This window comes from Rhamphochromis sp. 'chilingali', assembly GCF_963969265.1.
Source record: "Rhamphochromis sp. 'chilingali' genome assembly, chromosome: 15".
Classification (NCBI taxonomy): Eukaryota; Metazoa; Chordata; class Actinopteri; order Cichliformes; family Cichlidae; genus Rhamphochromis; species Rhamphochromis sp. 'chilingali'.
The window spans coordinates 7,469,303-7,492,010 of record NC_137942.1 but is presented as its reverse complement, the minus strand read 5'-3'; the positions used below and the strand labels follow the sequence as shown (position 1 = coordinate 7,492,010).

General features: G+C 38.8%; 2 protein-coding genes across 2 annotated transcripts; both read right to left on the bottom strand.

Moving 5' to 3' along the window:
* Nucleotides 1–927: 927 nt before the first annotated feature.
* Nucleotides 928–18,968, bottom strand: LOC308412056 (alpha-2,8-sialyltransferase 8F-like). The gene is made up of 7 exons (XM_080906137.1): nucleotides 18,197–18,968; nucleotides 7,962–8,036; nucleotides 7,756–7,830; nucleotides 6,485–6,629; nucleotides 4,884–4,996; nucleotides 4,708–4,800; nucleotides 928–4,629 (listed from the first exon to the last, which is right to left on the bottom strand). Exons 1-7 carry the CDS (start codon nucleotides 18,295–18,297, stop codon nucleotides 4,152–4,154), a joined length of 1,080 nt encoding a protein of 359 aa, XP_080762263.1. The 5' UTR covers nucleotides 18,298–18,968; the 3' UTR covers nucleotides 928–4,151.
* Nucleotides 8,056–13,994, bottom strand: LOC308412055 (zinc finger BED domain-containing protein 4-like). The gene is made up of 3 exons (XM_080906136.1): nucleotides 12,772–13,994; nucleotides 12,310–12,626; nucleotides 8,056–12,101 (listed from the first exon to the last, which is right to left on the bottom strand). The coding sequence occupies exons 1-3, from the start codon at nucleotides 13,707–13,709 to the stop codon at nucleotides 11,746–11,748; spliced, it is 1,611 nt and encodes a 536-aa protein (XP_080762262.1). The 5' UTR covers nucleotides 13,710–13,994; the 3' UTR covers nucleotides 8,056–11,745.
* Nucleotides 18,969–22,708: the final 3,740 nt, after the last annotated feature.

Sequence of the window (22,708 nt, the reverse complement as noted above, 5' to 3'; positions counted from 1 at the left end):
CAGTGTTGGCTCATTTTTGCAAGACATAAACCTGAAGTACAATAATCATCTTTAACTCTGGGAATGGGACCTTTTTATTTATTTATATTTTTCTTTTTAGATTTCCACCTGAATATGTTACTCTAAAATCATCTCGACAATTCTGGAAAACAAAACCAGCGTGGGTTAGCTGCCAGTAAAATTATGCCATGATGTCAATTTTTGTAAAACGATATAACTGATGTGCATGATATTGTTATGAAGGAAGATCAGGTTATTAAAATGCTCGTCTCCTGTTGATGTGTCATGTTGTGTTGTCCTGCATGGCGTCGATCAGCAGAATCTGCTGATGTGCAATTGAATTACCTGCTACTGAAGGTGGAAAACAAATCATCCTACACTGTGACTTTGTTTGGTCTTATGTGAAACCTACAAATATTTAATCAAATCCAACATGTGACATCCTGTCACAGAGTTATTCTGATAGATCAGGGGTGGGGGAACTCCAGGCCCCGAGGGCCGGTGTCCTGCAGGTTCGAGATATCACCCTGGGTCAACACACCTGAATCAGTAGTAATGAGTAGTTCATTACAAGGCCTCTGGGAAACTTCAAGACATGTTGAGGACGTCATTTATCCATTTAAATCAGCTGTGTTCAAGGACACATTTAAAACCTGCAGGACACTGGCCCTTGAGGCCTGGCGTTCCCCACCCCTGTGATAGATGAATTCAACATCTGCATCCCGCCCACTATAGTCTAATAAGTTTGGAATAATGTTGTCTTTTTTCCCCCTTAAAACAAGGGTTTCTCTCTCAATCTTGCCAAGAAACATCTGGAACTTATTACATCATCTGTACCTTCAGTTAGGATTTTCTCAAAGACAAAGTTAGTGAGCTAGAAAAGAAGTACAAGAAAACATTTATTTTCCATTAATAATTTGTACACTTTATTTTAAAAAGACACAAGTGCAATAACAGGGAAAATGTCTTATTATATTATTGTTTCTGAACAAAAAAGTGGAGTGTGCCATGTGAGATTTAGAGCAACAAATACTTCCCTAGCAGTCTGTCTAATTAAATATCCAGGCCTAGTGTGTGGTTTCACCTCATTACAGGCTACAACTTGGCATGCCAACGCACTCAGTACACTCTGACAGCGCCTCAGACAGCAGCTCCATTACAGACTACGGGAACCTGGACACCAGTATCTCATAAGGGTGGAAGTACAATACTGTACAGTAGAATACAATAAAACTTTCAAAATAAGATCCCACAGGTTTCAAAGTGTCCGTGATGGGGTTGAATTAGGATTGTGATTTCATGCATGATGTGGGAAGTTGTAATATCTAAAATATTTGGCCAATAATATTTAAGAAATCTACTATCAGATCAATTTATTAGACATGCAGTTCTTTAAGGTAATCAAAAATGCACCTCTCTGAGAGAATCATACATTGTCGTGGTCCCTCGGTCCTACCTGGCTGACATATCAGGGTTTGTTTTGTCTCTCTCTAGGCTTCCGTTTCTTTCTCCTCTCTTCTGTCTGTTATTGTTTGTTGTTGTCTGTGCTGTGAGGCAGTACTCATTTGTGTTCCTACCCTTGAGTCTACACACCTGAAGATAATCAACCCCCTCTGGCCTCTGATCTCATCATCAGCCATTACTTAAGGTAGTCATTACTGGATTGTTGAACTACCTTGTTAGTTAAGCACTGGCTCCTAGCTTGTATTTTGCTCGTGTGTGTTTGCCTCAAAGGATCCGACATTGTCTTCTCCCTCTGCACAGACCTTCCCTGGATTCCCCTTCCTGGACTGTGGTAGTGTGCCTATTTTGAGAGAGTATTGTACTGGAGAGACAATTGAATGTTTTCGGATGCAGTTTCACCATGGACCCCTGGAGACCCATTTTTCCACCTGCACTGTTATTTATAGCATATTCTGGTGAAAACGCTGTAAATAGAATGCACTAAACTTTAAAATCATAAAACATAAATTATCTGTCTGCATCACTAACAGCTTTAAGCATAAGAAAATTAAGTTGTTGTGAACCCATGCTTTCATTTAGTGTGAAACATGTTTAACAACCATTTAGTAAATACAATAACTGAGGCCTTGGTTATAAATTCCACGTTACTTTCCATGTCCGCAGGTCTGCTGGACTCTACTTGAGTCAGAGTGACTTAACTTCAGGAACAGCTATGAGGGTGTGTGCATGGCATCATGGGCCTGCCAGTTTTTTGTCACTAATTGCACATTCACCCCAGATGGCAAACTTCAGATAAGTATGACGAACAGTTACTCAGCCATGGTGTCTCCAGCTCTCTGCACCAAGGTTTAAGTGACTAAGCTCCCTTAACCTTATAGTTAGAAGAGAAGGTTGTATGTTACTTTTCTCTGGTAGGGTGTCCCTAGGCAAATTAGACAATTTTCATTTCTTCCTATGTTTCATTGGCAACCTAAAGGTTGAATGCATAGCCATCTATCATGAAATCTTCTGTCTATTAGGAAGTATCTCCAATGGTATTAAGTCAAGTGTCTTAGTGCCCTAGTGGTCAGTATATTGATAGGAGTTCCACAGAGATATATTTTAAGAGCTCTATTATTTACCATTTATATAAAGAATAAATATGTCATGTATATCTTTACACTATTTTATATGCCACTTGAGAGCTTTTTCTTTTATCTGGACATTGCAAAACTGTTGTATTCTTTTGCTATATTTCAAATCTACCAAGAAGAGGCCAAGAAATCTATCAAGAAATGGAATGCTCATCATTGCTACAGTAATTACAATCGCTGGTCATAGGACTTTCTAATATTAGCTGTGCTTCTTATTGAAATCTGTATTTAAAAACACAAAACAGGATTATAAAAATAATAAAAGGGAAACAATGCATATAAATATATGTATATATATACACTAACCACAAAAATGCCCAAAAGACAGCAAGTTTTTAAGCACTTGAGATACTAAATCTTCCAACTGAGACATCCAGATAAATCTTTCCCCACCTGGTTAGAGAAGTGAAAGGCGCCACACTTTTTGATATTTATGTATTCATTTGAATTTCATTTTCCTTTTATAACATACTGTTAAAAACAAAATATACAAATGTTCACAATATGTTGCCGTTGCTACAAGAGATGTCAGGTGTGATAATTCACAGCTTTATAATGCAGTGTTATGCTAAGAAACCTTGCATAATACTCCACGTAACTTGGCATGCACCTCACAAAACACGTAACTACACATCAGCGCCAATGTGTAGTTACACCAGAGGATACCCACAAAGGTCTAATGTCTCTTGTGGAAGCAAAAGCGGGACCTTAATGGCAGGAGGTATGTCATTTTAACATCGTGGCTTATTAGGGGCATTTCTGCATGACAAAAATCAATGCTAATACTTTAAAAATACCAGCCTAAAAGGCAACATTCCCACCTACATCAGACACACCTAAATACTGGTACAAATATTGCATAAGAAATTGTTCTGAACAGAGGTTTTCACTCTAAGTGCAAATTTTACAATTACATTTTTACATTTACAATTAACAATGAGATAAAAAGAACTTACACAACTAACATTTTACCAATAAATGTATGTTGCCACTTTGTGGCAGTAAGTTTTTTATCACCGTCTGGTCACTGCAGTGACGAAGCATAACACACATTTGTGTGATTTTATATCAGGCACTACACATTCATTACCAGCTGGTACTAAAATACAAAGTGGTTAATAGTTTAAAAAATGTCAAAATAGGCCTTACATTCAGTGTATTCGTTTTCTTTCTAAAAAGCTTTTCAGCACGAATGTCTTCATGTAATAGAGGTATTTCAGAATATAAGGTGAGATCAATCTTTCATGAGGCACTAGACTGAGAGCAACTGCCTTACACAGGCATCAAACAGCATTAAAATCATTTCAGACTCCAAATGGAACATCTGTTTAATAAATAGGGTTAAAGAGGCACTCATCAGTGCAAATGTCTTGGTTGCTGGAAGGTAAGGAAGGTGTCTATGTGGCCATTTTCCATCTTTCCACTAACCAAAAATAATGTCTAAATTTTCTTAAACACATATGAAATGAATTGAGTGTCTAACTTCATCCTGAGGCTATAGAGAAGGCACTTAATTCTGCACTTTGCTTCTGTGCTGTTGTCTATCCCTGGGAACTATTTTTCATCTGATTCACAGTCTCCCAGGTGAAGCCTGAGTACCCCTTCAGTGTGCAGCTGCAACAAGCGGTTAAATTCAGCTGGCATTGCATGAAAACTCGCTTTAGCTGGTTTGTCATCATAGTAGTGGTTAGTCAGGGTATAGAGGCCATATGGGTGATTACTAAAGGGCCAGAATCCATACAGATGCACATTTTCACACAATTCCAGGGCCATGCTAACCATAATTAATCCAGTGCTGAGCCGCCTTTCTTTCAGGCCTTCAGAGCTCCAGAATTGAGCCAGACTGTCAAGGTACTGAGGGTTAAAGAAAACAGGTCGAATAGGGCTTTTAAAGTCCTCTATTGTATATGCAACTCGCTGACACACAGCAGTATTTATACCAAAGGAGAAGGCAGGAAGGAGCAGCAGAGAGTTGCCGTACTTGCGAAGACTCTCCACGAATGGAAGGCGGCGTCCCACCAGGGAGCCATACCTGTGCAAAAGAAATAGCTGACTTTGAGCAACAACTCATAAGTAATGTGAGGTGGCAGCAACTTTTTTTCTTGCTTACCTCTGTGTGAAGATGCTTGGATTTGCTGTCACAAGGCTAGTTTTGCTGCCAACATCTTTCTCATATCCATTTTCCAAAGGAGGTAAGTTGCACCTGAACAAACAAAAAAGTAGACACAGGAATGGTTATGTGGAATTTCCACTCTGAATTTGGTCTACATTGGACACTTTTCTCACCTGATAACAAAGTCAGCTGAATCAATCATTTTTCCACAGCTGCTGTCAGACAGGATCCCACCATTCCCAACTACTGAACAAGTGTCCCATTTCTTACTTGAAAAAGGATTCTCCTGGAATAGACAGCGACAAATAAGGCATTATAAAAAAAACATTTACCATTGTTGCTGATGTCAAATGTTGAAGCAAAAAGGATTTATATATAATCTTTCCTCTTCAATTCACACATGTTTTCTGTCAATTTAAACTGATACTGAACTAAATCAGCATTTGTTGCTTTGCTGGTTGAGATGCTACTATATCACCTTAGCTTTTGTGGTTTGGTAGCTTACATATTTTTATATCTCTCATTCTGGATTTGACTTTATTTTTGAAACACTTCATAACAACTGACCGAATTGCAGTCGAAACAGAGTAATTAAAATGTTTAAAAAAAATAAGATAACAAGAACAGAAGAATAAATCAGTACAGGTACAAACAAAGAGCAAGAGGTTAAACACAGATAACAACTCACACTGGGTTAAAAGCCAAGGAGAAAAGCTGTGTTCTTAAATGATTTTTAAAAACAGCAAGAGATGGAGCCTGCCTGGCAGCTCATTCCACATTTTAGGAGGCAAAACTGCAAAGGCTGTGCCTCCTCTGGATTTACAAAATGTCTACGGGACAATCAAAAGCATTTGGTTATCTGATGTAAGAGCGTGAAGGCATGTAAAGGTGAAGCAGCTCAGACAAATAAGAAGGGGCAAGACCATTAAGACACTTAAAAACAAATAAAAGAATTTGAAATGGATGAAATGACTGCATGTCTGTTATTACTATGCAGTTTTTCTGCTTCTCCTTTTTTATACTGGTGTATACTTTATACTTAGTGTTGGAGCTATTTGTTCTTTATTTTTGTTTTTGTTCTTATTTTTGAAATTAGTTAAAGTTTGTTGTTAGTTTACTTATATTTTGGGGTTTATTTGTCGGTTAATATTTTGTTTTAAATGATTTGTTTTGTTTGTTGTTATTTTGTTAAATTAGTCAGTAAGAGCTGTAGGGCCATTTTGTTTCTATAAATAAAGAGACTGGTATAGGACCAGCATGCATTGGGGTGGGCCTATGGTTTTTTACCAGAGCAGGAGAAGCAGTAGGAAGGATCTTGTTATTGCTTGCCAAATGGATAAATAAACCAAAACTCTCAACTAAAAGGTTTGGACAATGGACTTCTTTTGCCTGCGTACGAAATATTACCTCAGTGCAGCAGTGGCTTGTGGACTTTAAGTTGTGGGACGTTTGATCATACAAAAGTAAAGGAATTGCCACTACACTTAGTTTGTATCTGTTTGAGGGGGTGTAGCATTTAAGTTCCTGTTTGTAATACTTCTAAAAACATATTTTTAAAAGTGATGGTGCATTACTTACATATGGCTGTGTATGTATTTACATAAGCAAGCCCCAGCCCCTCCCGCCTCTCTCACACACACAAACAAACAAACAAACAAACAAACAAACAAACAAACAAACAAACAAACAAACAAACAAACAAACAAACAAACAAACAAACAAACAAACAAACAAACAAACAAACAAACAAACAAACAAAAACAAAAAACCCTACCTTTGTAAAAATGCTGAACAGCTCTTTGTTCACCTGTAGAGTCCTCTTCTTTTCCCCATCATAAACGAGCTTCAACCCCACTGGAGTGTTATTCTTGGTAATGATTGCTTTGTCAATGCCATTGCACTTAAGTCTCAGATCAGTTCTGGGGAATATAAAACACTTTGTTGACACAGGCTAGCTATTTACCAGACAAACCGGTTCGCAGTTATTAACTGGGAACAGAAATATTGCTTTTCTCAAAATACAAGCTATCTGGATTGTCATATAATTTCATATTATGCAGTAAATTAGAAGAATATTTTAGGAAATAACATTAGTTTATTAAAAACATGACAATGGTTGGATCTCGAATAAAAATAAATTTTAATGCCATTATAAGAAATGCATATTAGCCATGTGTCTGAAAGCCTGTGTGACATCTAAGAAAACTGTCAATATTTAAAGTTGATGCTTGTTTAATTTATACTAACAGACATTGCCAATCTAAATGAAACCACTGCTATCGGTCCCTTAACGTAATGCCAAGGAATACCATTTCTTTAATGCTTTTGATTCTCTTCATGTTCATTGACGTGTTCAGTGAAATAGTTCAGTGTGAATAAATAGACAGAGAGAGATGAGACATCAGTACACCCACAGGGCAGGAGAGCATACAACAGGTGAGTGAGGGGAGGAACAAACATTGATCAATATAAAGTTAAACAGGAAAAGGTTAAAAATAAAATAAAAGAGCAGTGTATTACAACACAGTTAGCTTTAGTAATCGGTATAAAAAAATCTTTCTTTCAGCTGTAGGTAACAAATACAACAACAACTCCTGTTAATGTTTTATGCAGCTCGAGCTAATAGAAAGTCTCAGTCACATAGTCTTAAAGAGATATTTACCCACATGGTAAATATCTCAAGTATTCTTTGTTGTGCCTACAGAGATATTATGTCAAAGTCATCGTCCCTCATTGCAGGGCTCCTTTGGTTTAAGCTACTGGCTCACTGACTCCTACATGAGGCTGATGACACCTGATACCTGATAGGCTGATACCTCAATCAAATCTTTGCATAAAAAAATCCTGTTATCGATACACTATTTGAATATATTGTGGTAGGGATCATATTATGCTTGCAGAGCTCATCTGTGACTTTAATTTTATTTTATTTTTAATTAAAAATTTACTCGAGCAGACACACACACTCCTATTTAGTAAACCATTTTACTTTGATCTGTAATTTCTATAGAAAAAAATTGGAAGTGTTTGCAAATTGGTTCTTACCTGAATTTTAAGTATTTCTCCTCCTGCTTCTTCCAGGTTTGATTGTAACGCTCTTGTACCTTGCTAATGATTTCCCTGTGAAACACACAAACACACAGTCAACAGAATCATATCTGCACAGCTGACTTTGCACAGCTCATTTTTGACGATGGCATAAACAAAGAGGTTTCTCAGGGAAATTCTGAGACTGTTATGTTTTCTCTCACTTGCAGCCTTTGCAAATTTCTGAGGGCTTTGCGGCATGTTTCTTTTGAGAAGCTGGTTGGTGAGGCTTCACATGTCTGCAAAAAAACACAAACAAACAACAAAAACAAAGAAAACTGGTCAGATTAAGTAATACAGATCAGGAAAATGCAGAAAAAAGAGATGACATATTATAACAGCATTTCATTGTTGTTGTCAGTTGTTCACACATCCTGGTGTGAACAACTTAGTGATTCAGAGTGACGTATTGTTCCAGTCAGTGTCAAGCACTGTACTTAAAACTTGCTTGTTGTCCTTTTTTTCCAGTTTGTGCAACTAAATAATTATAATACATAATATAATATAATTATATTACATCATATCACAGCAACTGTTCCTAATTTTTACTCAACTAAACTGATCCGACAACTTAAGTAATTATTTACAAAGGACAGTTGGACTGAATGATATGTTATCCTGGCTGTTATCCTTCCAACCTCCATAAAGATTAAATAATCTTGCATGCAATTGGTGTTCATGACTTAAACACTTCTTCGTGCAAATGATAGCCTCAGTTTCCTGTTCCTAGCTGGCAGCAGTGACAGTGTGTGGTCACCTGCTGCTGTAGCCCACCTGCTTCAAGGTTCAATATGCTGTAAGGAACCTTGGAGTCATTTTTGACCAAGACATGTCCTTCAATGCACATATTAAACAAATATGTAAATATGTAATATGCTTTCTTCCATTTGCACAACATCTCTAAAATTAGAAATATCCTGTCTCACAGTTACGCTGAAAAACTAGTTCGTGCATTTATTACTTCCAGGCTGGACGACTGCAATTCATTATTATCAGGATGTCCTAAAACCTCCCTGAAAAGCCTTCAGTTAATCCAAAATGCTACAGCAAGAGTTACTGACAGGGACTAGAAAGAGAGAGCATATTTCTCCTATATTGGCTTCCCTTCATTGGCTCCCTGTTAAATCCAGAATTGAATTCAAAATCCTGCTCCTCACATACAAGGTCTTAAATAATCAGGCACCATCTTATCTTAATGACATTGTGGTACCATATCACCCCAGTAGAGCACTTCGTTCTTGCACTGCAGGCTTACTTGTTGTTCCTAGAGTATTTAAAAGTACACAATATCTCCACTTTCAAGATTAGGCTTAAAACTTTCCTTTTTGCTAAAGCATATAGTTAGGGCTGGACCAGGTGACCCTGAATCCTCCCTTAGTTATGCTGCAATAGGCATAAGCTGTTGGGGGATTCCCATGATGCATTGAGTTTTTCCTTTTCAGTCACCTTTTTCACTCACTATGTGTTAACAGACCTCTCTGCATTGAATCGTACTTGTTATTAATCTCTGGCTCTCTTCCACAGCATGTTTTTATCCTGTTTTCCTTCTCTCACCCCAACCAGTCACAGCAGATGGCCCCGCCCCTCCCTCATCCTGGTTCTGCCGGAGGTTTCTTCCTGTTAAAAGGGAGTTTTTCCTTCCCACTGTCGCCAAAGTGCTTGCTCATAGGGGGTCATATGATTGTTGGGTTTTTCTCTGTATGTATTATTGTAGGGTCTACCTTAAAATATAAAGCGCCTTGAGACGAGTGTTGTTGTGATTTGGCGCTATATAAATAAAATTTAATTTAATTTAATCTTCAGTGTACCCTTTCAAATAAAGATGTCTATAGCAAATACTTCAGCTTCTACACCTCTTTTCAGAAGATAGTTCTGCTTCTGCTTTTTTCAGCAGAAAATTTCCGCTACACAACATTCTCATTGCATTTTCACAGGAAATGCAACTTTTTCTAGTTTTTACTATTACTATTGTTGTTGTTGTTGTTGTTGTTAAATAATGATAAAAAGAAACATTTTATTGCTATTAATAGTAGCTATGTGATATTATATCAAGACTTATGTTTGGATAGGGTTTAAAATATTTAGTTTAATGAATCAAAACTAATTCAGTCCTACCTAAGTGGTAAAACGGAATATACACAATAATGCAACAGCCATCATATACAGCACACCATATCTATGTCAATCTTTGACAGGGGTGCGTTGGTCTAAATAAGGCTTGCTATTCAAATAATAAATAAATAAAGCAATGCATATTTACATTTACAAATTTAGCCACAGTTATAAAACTATAGAATTATCTGTCTTAGATTGCAGAAAATTTGTTTTGCAAGCTGATCGATGAATATCTTTCATTTCATAGAGACTTGGGGGGTATTTCTCAAAGTCTGTCCTGCTTAAGCTCAATGTATGTCTCAGTCCGGGGGTTACGACTGCTGCAGAAGGATCGAACTAGAGTGAAACGAATTAAACTGAGCAATGAATACAAAACTGCATGAATTAGTGTAACTTACAGTTTAAGTGTATCAGCAGAATTCAGCTAAAGGGCCACAGTAACTTTCCTGGGCGAGCCTGGACTCCCGAGGTCCTTAACCCTTACGCTGTCTCACTCAACAGCCTAATATCTAAATGTAGCTTTAATACAAGAATTTTATCATGTCTTTTTCAACACTTAACACCTTTTAATTTTCCTATTTCAAAAGGTTATTACATTTTCATATTTCAGATTTGAGGTATATTTCTTCAGCTCTAAAAAGGCTGAATATATTATTTAAATATCTAGGCTACAGGTCCATATGTCCCCAAACCTTGACCCCAAAACGCTGGCAGTCGCATTATTTATCAGAAAACATCATAACAGAAATACTGAAAAAGTCCTTTACTTTTGACACTTTAGCTTCACTTTAAGGAAATGTGCTTAAGTGTGCCTATGGCACACTTATTACTATTTGGCAGATTTATTATTGTTATTATTATTATTACCGTTATTCCCACCCCATGCAGCAGACTGTGACAGCACTGAGCAGCTCCTTCAGTGGGAGACTGCGGCACCCACGGTGTGGGACGGAGAGATTTCACAGGTCTTTCCTCCCCACTGCTGTCAGACTCCACAATAAAGACTTTAACTGATCAAACGCACACATCCACACATGTGCAATAACACTAAGTGCAATAATCTTTTCTGGCATCGTTGTTTTTTTACTCAGTTGTATATAGCATTTGTATTCTATTTTTATCTTATTGTATATTTTTTTCTACTGTATATAATATTTTATTTTATTCTATTCTGTACAGTTGTGTACTGTATTTATTCTTATTGTATTCTAATTTTTGCTTCATAACTTTTGCACTGTCCACTTCCTGCTGTGACAAAACAAATTTCCAACATGTGGGAATAATAAAGGTTATCTTATCTTATTCCGCTTAAAATTTTGATCACGCCCCACAGCTTTGAGACAACCCCCATATTTATTATACCGTTTCATACAGCTCGATAGGGAATGGTGTGCTATGGGCAGAGGTGGAAAGAGTACTCAAAATTTGTACTCAAGTACAAGTACTGTTACACTGGTTAAATTGTACTCAATTACAAGTAAAAGTACTGGTGTTAAAAAAATACTTGAGTAAAAGTACAAAGTACTGTTCTCAAAAACTACTCAGAGTATTAATTACTTTTTAACAGACTGATGTTTTATTCTGTTGTCAATAGCAGGCATTCAACTCGATTCACCAGTATAAATATTTATGTTCAAAGCACATTTTTCAGATGAACAAGGTATAGAAAGGTAACTTGTTTTGTAAATAAATGTAGATATAAAAGGAGGAATTTTGTTTGTTAAAACAATGACAAAAATGTTTCTGAACATGCGTAGAACCATTTAAACTTTTCCCCATACACTGAACAACAGGCAGGTAAGTGTCTTAAAGTCTTAGCATTTCTTTCACACTTTACTTTCTGAACCTTTTGTTCAGTTTCAGCAAGAGCTGGTTTTCTAAATTAACAGAGGCAATCCGACTTCGTTTGGCAGTGAAGAGTAGACCAGCACAGCTAAAAAGTCGTTCACACGCAGCAGAAGCAGGCAGAGCTGTGTTCAGTTTAAGAGAGAGGTTTTTGATGGCTGAGAAGGAGTGCAGCAGCTCCATGGTGTCTGTGGCACAAGCAAGATAACCATCAAGCTCAACTGCACTTTGCAGCCTTCTGGAGATTGGTCTGGAGAAGAATTCATCTTCATCAGATGACTCTCTTTGCTGATCCTCACTCTCATGCTCTGTCGTTTCAAGATGTTGTTTGATGTATGTCAAGGCTGTAATTGCAAGTAGATAACACAATTTTGTTATTTAAATTTCAGTGATTATTCCTGAACACAAATTTAAAATCGGCAAATTCTCAAAAAGGATTGTTTAGTATTCAGGACAGACCATCAATAACTTACAATGTATTAGGTGAAATACTCACTTAAGCATGTGTTCAAATGTAAAAATACACAAAAATGGGATCACATGAATCCTTACCAGCCTCTGTTACATCTGCTCTGTCAGTCCAGGAAGTCTTGAACTTGGGTAAGAGGACTGCAGCTGCAGCCAACTCTGGATCCTCCATCATCGCTCCAAAACGCTTTTGAAGGCCATTTTGCAGGGCTCTGATGAGTGGCACGCATGTCTTGCTTGATGTCTCCAGCCTGCTAAGTTTGGACAGTAGTTGTTGGATTACTGGCAGGAGCCATCCCATAAAGGAAGTGGACTCAGACTGAAGGATGTTTGAAGCTTTCACCAGTGGCTTCATGGTGGTACAGTACTCCCTTAGGAATGCAACTTCTGCAGGACTCAACCTGTAAGACACAACAACAAAACCCACCATGACTATAATAGGGATCTTCTGATTTAATATTAAGAGTCTGCTCACGTTTTTAACCATCCATTAAGGAAAATTCACAAAATTTGAAACCATATTGGTAGGTGTCCAATTTTACTCACATTTTCACCTTGAACTCCTCACAAATGCTCCTGATGGCATCTTCCCCCTTCTCATCAATGATGCGTATTATCCTTTCAATGGCAAGGTAGGTTGAATTCCATCGTGTTGCATTGGGACGAATGATCTGTAGCTCACACTTGTCCTCTACCACTTCATTAGCCAAATGAGATCGGCCAGTTTTGTTCCAAATGGCCTGGCATTTTGCAAAGGTTGCACAGGAGAGCCTCTTGTAGGTTTCATTCATGCTCTCTGCTAGGGCAGCATCAGTTGTTGCCACAAGGTTTAGCAGGTGACATGCACATCGCTGATGAGGCGGAAGTTGATACTCCAAACCAGAGTCTTCATCAAGAATTGCACTTGCCTCATGGTAGTCCCTATGGTCAGTCAGGTCAATAATTTCTGGGTCTGCTTCATCTTCAGCTTCATCTGCATCATTTTGTGCCCCAAACATGTGGAAGGCCTTGACAAAGTTGGATCCACTATCAGTTGTGGTTCTTACAACTTTGCCTCTAATCTTGTATTGGCAATGGATATCATCAAGCGCACCAGCAAGCATGTCAAATGTGTGAGACCCTCTCAATCTTTTGCATGCTAGTGCTGCAGATCTTCTTTCCAGGGACGCTTCCTCTATCCAATGGCATGTGACTCCAAGGTAACTTTTCTGATGAGCTGACCAACAATCAGTAGTGGTAGCAACAAATTTGACTTTATCCAATGCTGCAACCAAAGTCATCTTCATGTGATCAGCAGCTTCACAGATTCTGGCACGGACAGTGGGTCTGGAGATGACTTTGGCTTGAGGTTGTAATGTGGTAACCAATTCTTTGAAAGATGGCTGTTCTACCACTGCAAATGGCTGTAGACCCTCACATATGAAATTGATGACAAGCTTGTCAACAGTTGCTTGTGGAACATGTTTGTTTGCAGCTCTCAACATCAGGGGCCCGTTCTTCGTACGTCGCTTACTACATCCAAGATCAAATGACACATCCAAGATCAAATCATCGCGCTAACCGTGAGCTCGCTAATCCGGTTCCCCGAACACACCTGCTGTTGACGATTAGTACAGCTGGACGCAGTAATGTGACATCACTGGGTGTCGTAAAAGGGGCCACGCATCGATAGTAGAAACATTGATCGGCAACCCTCTGATTGGTCGGCGAAAATGTCGACGGAGCGCGCTCGGCTCGGTATTTTTCGGCAGCAGAGCAAGAACTCTTGAGTGAGGGATTTCAGGAGTTTCAGAGTTTAATCAGAACGCAAGGGAACACTGCAAAGGCTGCAAAAGCAAGGAGCGAGGGCTGGCAGGAAGTTGCTGACAAATTAAACTCGTAAGTAATTTAATAATAACAATAATAATGGAGTGGATTGATATAGCGCTTTTCAAGGCACCCAAAGCGCTTTACAATGCCACTATTCAGTCACTCTCACATTCACACACTGGTGGAGGCAGCTACAGTTGTAGCCACAGCTGCCCTGGGGCAGACTGACAGAAGCCAGGCTGCCATATCGCGCCATCGGCCCCTCTGGCCAACACCAGTAGGCGGTAGGGTAGATTTATTATATTACACTATATTATCCAATATTATATTACATTATATTATAATATGTTATATTTTATCCTCTTTCACATTAGAGCCACGACAGGACCCACTAGAACATGGGAACAGGTAAAAGTGAAATATAAGAATATCCTACAGAATGGTAATATTTATCACTTATATTGCTTTTAGTCTCTTGGAAAGAGACCCTGGAATAATCTGTTTGTTTATAACAGCAACCAAGAAAAGGGCAGAGCAAAAAAAGACAGGTGGTGGTCCTGCACCCCCTCGTCAACAAGTTGGTTAAGTGAATAATACCCTCACGGGAAAATCGATATCTCTCTATGAGCACACTGTCGCGCTGAGCTAAAGGATCCTGTCTATCCCGCAATATACGCTGAATTCTGAGGACTCTCCTTATCAATCTTGCACCTTCCGCAATGGGTGGCTCGCGTATACGGACAGGACATGGCTGCGACAGGCTTCCCAAATCCACCTTCGCTTTTATAGCCGTGGTCTCTCATCTTGATTACACGAAGTAATTTACAATTGCTACTCTGAAATATGAATTAAATCTGTAATAATCACATACATGTAATAGAATGTTAATAGTACATTTCCCTTTTTTAGGAAATGACCTGTGTGAAATCAATAAAAGGATCAAGTGCTGCATTATCTTTAGTTACATTGATGTTATTTATTTATGGTGAAACAGTGGTGGAATATCGCTGTTGCTTTCGTATGATGACGCGGACATACCTGCGTGGCCGCGATCTAATCCTGTTTACATAAAGTAAACCTGCTCCCGAGCAGGTTTACGCTTACGGCTCTGTTGCTATGACAGCAAGTCCCGGATGAGCTTCGGGGAACCGACTGATCCAGGATCACGCGAAATCGTCAACAATCTAATCCGGCTAACCTACTTAGCGAGGTACGAAGAACGGGCCCCAGGTCTGGTAACTTGGCTTGTGTATTTGCTGAGAGCTTGTTTGGTGTGGCTGTGGTCTTTCGCTGTCGAGATGTTGATGCCACAGTGATATTGTACTGCTCAGACTTCGATGGATGTTTCCTCTGTAGAGATAAATATTATCATACGTCAGGTTCATACATTACTTCATAACATCACTGTGATTAACACTAAAAGAAAACACATTTTTAAAACATTATTCAACTAGACTTGAGCTAATCTTTGATTGTTGAGCATAGTATAAAAGAGTGGTGAATTGGTCAAATTTTGCAGATATATTGCTGTATTTATTCACAAGTGTAAACCAATTTTGAACGATCATTGCAAAAAACATGAATTTCTGTATACATTCTAAGTTCTGTAATATGTATACTATCTGTAAAAAGAGTATCGACCAATGTATCAGTATCTAAATTTTTAACTCCTTTTTATCAGTATCACCCTAAAGTTTTCAGTATTAGTCAGGTCCTAAAAATACTAAGAGAGCAAAATATGTGTATCTAGCAAATCTAATTTAAGAAAAGGGATCACATACACAAAAATGCTGCCCATACAGCTAACAAATAAAACCAATCCACATTATGTTCTTTAAAAAAAGATATATTGGGAAACATATAACCCTACTGATTAAGAGCCATGTCACTATGATAGACCTATATCAGGCCAATGATACTGATCAACTGATCCATCAATCGGGCTCTGGTACATGTCAGCTGAGAGCTGGAAGATTAATTTGAGATGCAGCTCAGCACTGTGTTCAAGTTTATTTGTTTTTTTGTTTGTTTGTTTTTTTAAATAGGCCAGCTGATTGTAGGCCTGTGAGTTTTAAATGACTACAAGTTTAATTTATTGTAATGACGGTGGTTATCCAAATAATAAGCTAAAACATTCCTACGAATTGTAGCTCAATTATGCATGCACACACGCACATTAGCTAGCTCCGTCTTATTTTAATATCAGGCTAACCAATGGCGGTGACAATATCTTAGCCAAACTAGTAACCTTAACACACATGAAAAATAAGAAAGCAATATCATACACGTATAGTTGTAAAACCTCTTACCTCAATGTGTTTTTTTAGATTAGATGCTGAAGTCTTGTAAGCTGAAATGACTGTAGAGGTCAAACAAAGTTTGCACTGCATCTGGACGCTGTCTCCTTTTCTTCCTCTGTACACGAAAAATTCCTCCAGGTATAGCCACGGGCACGCGTCCTCCGTCTTTTCTACGTCGTTTTCATGGTTGACAGTGTTGTCCTCTGTCTCCATTTTGGCTTCTTTGTCTCCAAATCTTTCGTCTATAAAGTAGTTTATACTCCACCATTTAGCACCTCCAGACACCTGTGCCTGCTGCTGCAGCGGAGTTTATTCTTTGCTTACGTCTTAAATTGGCGCGGTTGCGATTGCACGGCCTTATTGGCTGCAAAAATGCAGACGAAAGGTTTGAATATTAATTCAAATTGTGGGCGTACTCAGTAGTGACTTTTGATTTTATAAGTAGCGAAGTAGATTACATGGTGTAAGTTGTACTCAAGTATGAGTAAAATTACACACTTGAAAAATTACTCGTAAAAGTACAAGTACCCAAAAAATGTACTTAATTACAGTAACGTGAGTATTTGTAATTCGTTACTTCCACCCCTGGCTATGGGAAAGGGCCTGAAAAAAGGTCCCAACCCAGGCCACTTTGAAGGTCCACCGCTCGGCCATACTTTGTCATAGAAACATCATTTAAACTTCTACAGGTCACAAGACTTTGGACTTTTATTGACCAAATCCATGTTGTGAGTCTGGAGAATAATTTGAAAAAAAGGTCTTTCTCTTCCTTTCCCACCCAAACCGTTTGCCCTACATGTATAATTTATACATCAAAACGTAGCTATCGTTGTCTACTTTCATCCAGTGTCTTCCTCACTGAGATCATATTTACGGTTTTCACACAAATGCCATCAAAGCGCAGCCTCCTCCCTCTCTGTCCCCATAGACGGCCATTCTAAACCTGCTCTCAATTTTCGGTTCAAATTTAACATCAGAGCGTGTCTTTACACTGTCACCACGTCAGTATAATACACTCTACAGGCATGGAAATTTATTATGTTGTAGTCTGGAAGTTCCTACCACTCACAGTGAAAGAATCTTTGTGATCGGACCTACAGTTTTCTCCTGGGAACAATTTGTTTCAGAGTTTAATTCCTGTTTGCCGTTCTCTGTGTTTGACCCCAAATGCAGTGTGTGTGTGTCCCAGCGCCTCCTGCCACTCACACGAGTTACTATAGCAACCAGCCTTAACAGCTATGAACTGATGACTTTTTAAAACTCAACAGTTTTTTCCTCCAACCACATAGATCCTGTCTTCTGACAACTACCTTTGTTAATATGAGCTCAAAACATACTCTGACGAGTAAAATTAAGTGCAAAACCGTCATACCATTGTGAATGTAACCTACAAGCATACTTTAACAGCAAAAATTAAGTGGCAGATCACCCTACCTTTGTTAATAAGCGCTAGAAACACACTCTGACGGGTACAATTAAGTTCCAAGCCATGCTACTTTTGTGAATGTGACCTACAAGCATACTTAAACCGGTAAAATGAAGTGGCAAACCGTCCTGGCTTTATGGATATGAGCTACAAGCATACTCTGATGGCCAAAAGTGGCAAACCGTCAAACCTACTTAAATTTATGCTGGAATTACTCTGTGACAGCAGAAATGTGCATAAACTACTTACGGTAGGACGTTTTGCCAAAGTAGGATGGTTTATCAGAACACCGGCATAGGCACAATTAAAGTTTATTCAGAAATGTTCGCTTTCTAGTTTCACATCTTTGTTGCTACTTTTATACGGTGAGCACAATCGTTCTTCCACGGCCTCTTTAGTTTTTGCTCTCTAGGCACAAATGTAGTTATGCACTCACTTGCCGTCCGACTTGTACCAGATGAGAGTGGTCATCAGGCTCCCCAGACAGATGAGAGTGATCATGAGAGACAAGAAAGACTTCGAGAGCTGTCCCCTCATACCTCTCCCCTCCTGTTAGTCTTTCCCTTTAGAGGCCCACCTTTGTCTGTCTCTCTCCCTCTCTTCCTCCTTGTCCTGCTTTTACCTTGCGCAACACGCGCTTGTTTTATCTACCCTGTCCCGTTGCCTATGTTCTCATATTTCCAAACTCGGTTTGCACTGCCACGAAGTACTTCACAAGCACACACGCCGGCTCAGTGAAGGCTGTTAATCTTTTTCCTCATGCCTGTCTGCTGTTTTACGCACTCATCACTCCCGCCTCCCTCGCTCACTCTCTTCCTGTCTCATTTGCCTCTGTGGTTCAAATCCCTCCTCGATAAATTAAGCACCAGAAATTCAGTCATTTCTCTCTGTCTAGTATGATTTCTTTTCCGCCAGACTGGTCGAGACAAGTTTGAGCCCCTGTGCGCACTTCTGTTACTCTTGTTTCCTCTCGTTACACTTTGGTGGCAGTCAGCCGAGATGAAACCGATAGAACGTTCCTCCACATCCCTCTTAAATTCTCGCCACTTCTGCTTTGCTCGTCCGTTTCTTTATGTTGTCGCGCACCTTTTTTGTCATTTGCTCACACGATGAAAGTCCGCCATTTCTTCTCAACTACAGCTCTGTTTTAGCCCCATTCTCTCGGGCTTCTGTGTGTACTTTCCCCTCCCTCTGCCCACATTGGCTAAACCCCTCTCCCCTCTGCACTAAAAGCACGTAGTAACATGAGTGCCCTGTACTGAATTAGCTCACAGTTGTCTCTTGACTCGACTGGTTCGTGTGTTGGTGAGTGTGTGTGTGTGTGATAAGAAAAACGTTCAAAATCAATGAGAGTCAGAGGAGGCAGGAGCCTATGATCGCCCCTCCAATCAGAGGGGCTCTTAAAACCTACCAAACTCTTATTAACGCACACAAAAGCTTCTTTGATTCGCGTGTGAAACTTTGCAAGCTTACAGCTGGTCTTTCTCTATGTAACTAACAGCTGGAAAAAATGAGAGAAAGAGGAAGCCATAATTTCTAACTTTTTCTATGTTGCCAATTGTGTGGTGGAAGTGGAATTAAATTCTTGGAGTAAATCATAATGAGGATTATGTTAAACTAGTTACATTTATGGGAATTTTTTTTCACAATAAATAACCATAAACAGATGGTTACTCCCACACTAATTCCAGTTGTCAGTGGTAAATTTCTTTCTCTCTCTCTCTCTTTCTTTGCAATAAAGGCATAATTCCTACATGCTATGGGATACCAGTTGTATATCACAGCAACTTCACTTTAAGTTTTTTAAGTTCTTTGGAGTTTTGCATCCATGTTTATTATAAGGCGTTTTCTGTTTGGTTTCAGCTGCAGCTCATAGGAGATGATGTCATTTCCACTCAAACACCCCATTAGCTATTTAAGCACATTAAACATTCATAATGTTTTAACAGAGGAGTTTTCCTCAGCCTTATGCAGTCCTGTGCGTGTAAGAAGCCTCAAGTCTCTCTAATGATGGAGGATTGTGTTGTTAACTTTTTATTGTACACCTGTCATGAGTAGTAATGAACAGGGTTGTAGCTGTGAATGTCTATATGTTCCCAAAGCTGCTCTGTTGGATTAAAATCTGATAATTTTGGAGGCCATTTGAGTACAGTGAACTCATTGTCATGTTCGAGAAACCATTTGTGAAACGGCATGTTATCCTACTGAACATATTAGCAGATAATGTACACTGGAACATGGTTAGCACAAACAGGGTGGGGATTTGAGACTTTGCTCAGTTGGAACTAAAGGAGCCAAAGTGTGCCAAGAAAATATCCCTCACATTGATACACCCCGACAGCAGCAGTCTGAACTGTTATACTGTTGATACAAGACGGGATGAATCCATGTTTTCATGTTGTTTACACAAATTCTGACTCTACCATCTTAATGTCACAGTAGAGATCAAGATTTTTCCAATCTTCTTGTCCAATTTTGCTGTTCCTATGTGAATAGTAGCTGCAGTTTTACATTCTTTGGCCATGATTATACTCAGCTGCAGACACTGACGCAAACAGCTGGAGGCTCCAAGTCTGAGTAGTCAATGGCGATGTCAGCGTCAACCTCAATTTTATTTCTCTAGGACATTTCATTGTATGAAGACATAAAGATAAAAGCATGAAAATCAGGTCTACAATGGCTTAAGGCAATAAAATAACAACAAAATAAAACTTTACACAGATAAAATACAATTTAGTGTTCACATACACGCACAGATACACACAATTTTTGACAGTAGCCCCAACGTGTGAGAATAAAAAGTGTTTGAATATGGGTTTTTTTAATGTAGATAAAGTTCTAAGTCAGTGGGCAGATTGTTTTTAAGAAACAGTAACTGAAAGCACCCTGAGAAGAGTTTTGCACCTGATGACCTGAGGGTCCAACTGGGTTATAAACACTAAACAGTCAGAGATGCACTCTGAGAGCAAACCACTGAGTTCTTTATGAACTAATACAGCTCTTCCTGTTGTATTTCTTTGAATTCCACTGCCTGAGGCGAATGCATAGTTCATGCATGGTTCATGATGCTGTTTTGTTTGCTTTAAAGAACAGTAACTAATAACATGAGTGCATCATCTTATCTTTTTAATGATTGTTTGAATTTTTGTTTTTTATTTACACTACAGGGCTTAATAAAACTAAATAACTCTTCAAGTCATTCAGCTTTATGAGATTCATGATTCCTTTGATTTCTTTATTCTAAGAATGAGTTTGATTTCTTGTGACTAAAATGTTGTTTCCCAGTCATGTTTTCACAGTTATTGTAGAAAGATGACCCTAGTATTCCAGTTTTGTTTCCTGTCAGGTTTTATGGCATTTGAGATGTCGGATAAATAGGTTTATGTTTAACTTTTAGTTCAGAATTGCTGTTTTTCAACTCCTACTTAGAGTTTATTTGTGTTTAACTTCTTTAGTCTGTCTTGTCTTCCTATGGTTATACTTAGGGGTGTGAGTGTGTGTAAAAATGATAAGGCATGCGTCACTGGGTGAATGAGACTTGATTTTTATTTAGTTTAGTTCTTTTTTTTTTGTCGTGCATTTGGTTCTTCCTGCACACCCTCCAAACCCATGATTGGGAAGTAAAAGCAACATTTAACCCAATTTGTACATCAAATACACAGTGATTTCTTCACTGATAGACAGATCATGTGACTCCGGACTCCAGTAAGCAGCTGTAATGTGTTTGTCACAGTATGTAAAACTTCCAAGTGTCAAGTGTTTTGCAGATAGCTAAAGTCCTGGGAAGATAATGTGCATTTACACTTGGCATACATCATGAGGCACTAGCAGAAACATAGGTAAAATGTTGTTGTTGTTTTCCATTTGCATGGAATAACCACAATAAGGACTAGGCCACGACTAGAAAAGGGGAAGCCAGTGTCACTAGGTATCATAGGGCAGTCAGACAAACACTTTGCTTCAGTTGCTGTCTGATTATTCAATAACCCAGACGTCTGGTTTTCCATCATTACAGGCTGCCCTGCTGCCTCCCACAGCAGTCATTAGCTTGTTACAGACAATGCCAATTCCATCCAAAGACTCCATTAGCAATTTAACCACATTAAAGGCAAAGAAGTAACTTTTCATAATGACATTCATAATCTTGTAAAACAACAGAGTTCCTCACCACCGTGTAACCCTGTGCCTGTGTGAAGCCCTCAGGCTCTCTAATGACATAAGATCGTGTTATTAACTTTTAATTATACATATGTCAGGAGTAGAAGGAGAAATTGGCAAATAAATAAATAAAAATAAAAAAGTTCTGTGCAAATTTTTCACATGTCTAAATTGGCTTACACAGGATCAGCTGTGAAGGTCTGTATGTTCTTAAAAATTGGTAAACACAGTTAAAATGTGCATGTGAGAGGACAAAAGCAAATTTATTACAGTTTATTGCAGCAGGGAGGGTGACAGTGGATGAGCGATGGGTTGGAGGAAGCAAAGGATGGAAGGTGTGCAAAGTACTTCCTCCATAAAGTCATGCTATATGCAAATGTAACAAGACAGAGATTCTTTGTTGTGCAACAAGTCACCTTTTAATAACAAATAACTTGCTGGTTATCTGATTCCTCTGTAAAACTGTGTCATTAATGGTGTAATAAAAGACCAAATGTAAGCCTGTTCCTCCATGTCTATACAAGGTGGGACTTTTGCTGAAAGTACACTGAGCTTCCTTTCAGGCTTTTAAGGTCAAGAGGCCGCATGCTGCAAACATCACCAATCTGCATGTTTCCTGCCAGCTTGCATGTTATTCTTTGCAGTGCATTCTCCTTCACGATGCTTTAATAGACAGCAGAATTCATGGCTCCATTTAACACAGCAAGTCTGTCAGGTCCCAAGGCATATAAACAGCCCCAGACCATCACACCTCCACCACCATATTTTACTGTTGCTATGATGTTCCTTT

What these genes read in the sequence shown, in the direction of transcription:
- LOC308412056 (XM_080906137.1), bottom strand. Translation starts at nt 18,297, where the DNA reads ATGAGGGGACAGCTCTCGAAGTCTTTCTTGTCTCTCATGATCACTCTC. An exon ending in GAAATTTGCAAAGGCTGCAA is followed by an intron (nt 7,831 to 7,961) that starts GTGAGAGAAAAC and finishes TGTGTTTCACAG; the next exon opens with GGAAATCATTAGCAAGGTAC. An exon ending in TGTTCAGCATTTTTACAAAG is followed by an intron (nt 4,997 to 6,484) that starts GTAGGGTTTTTT and finishes TGTCTATTCCAG; the next exon opens with GAGAATCCTTTTTCAAGTAA.
- LOC308412055 (XM_080906136.1), bottom strand. Translation starts at nt 13,709, where the DNA reads ATGTTGAGAGCTGCAAACAAACATGTTCCACAAGCAACTGTTGACAAG. An exon ending in GAGGAGTTCAAGGTGAAAAT is followed by an intron (nt 12,627 to 12,771) that starts GTGAGTAAAATT and finishes TGTGTCTTACAG; the next exon opens with GTTGAGTCCTGCAGAAGTTG. An exon ending in AGCAGATGTAACAGAGGCTG is followed by an intron (nt 12,102 to 12,309) that starts GTAAGGATTCAT and finishes TTGCAATTACAG; the next exon opens with CCTTGACATACATCAAACAA.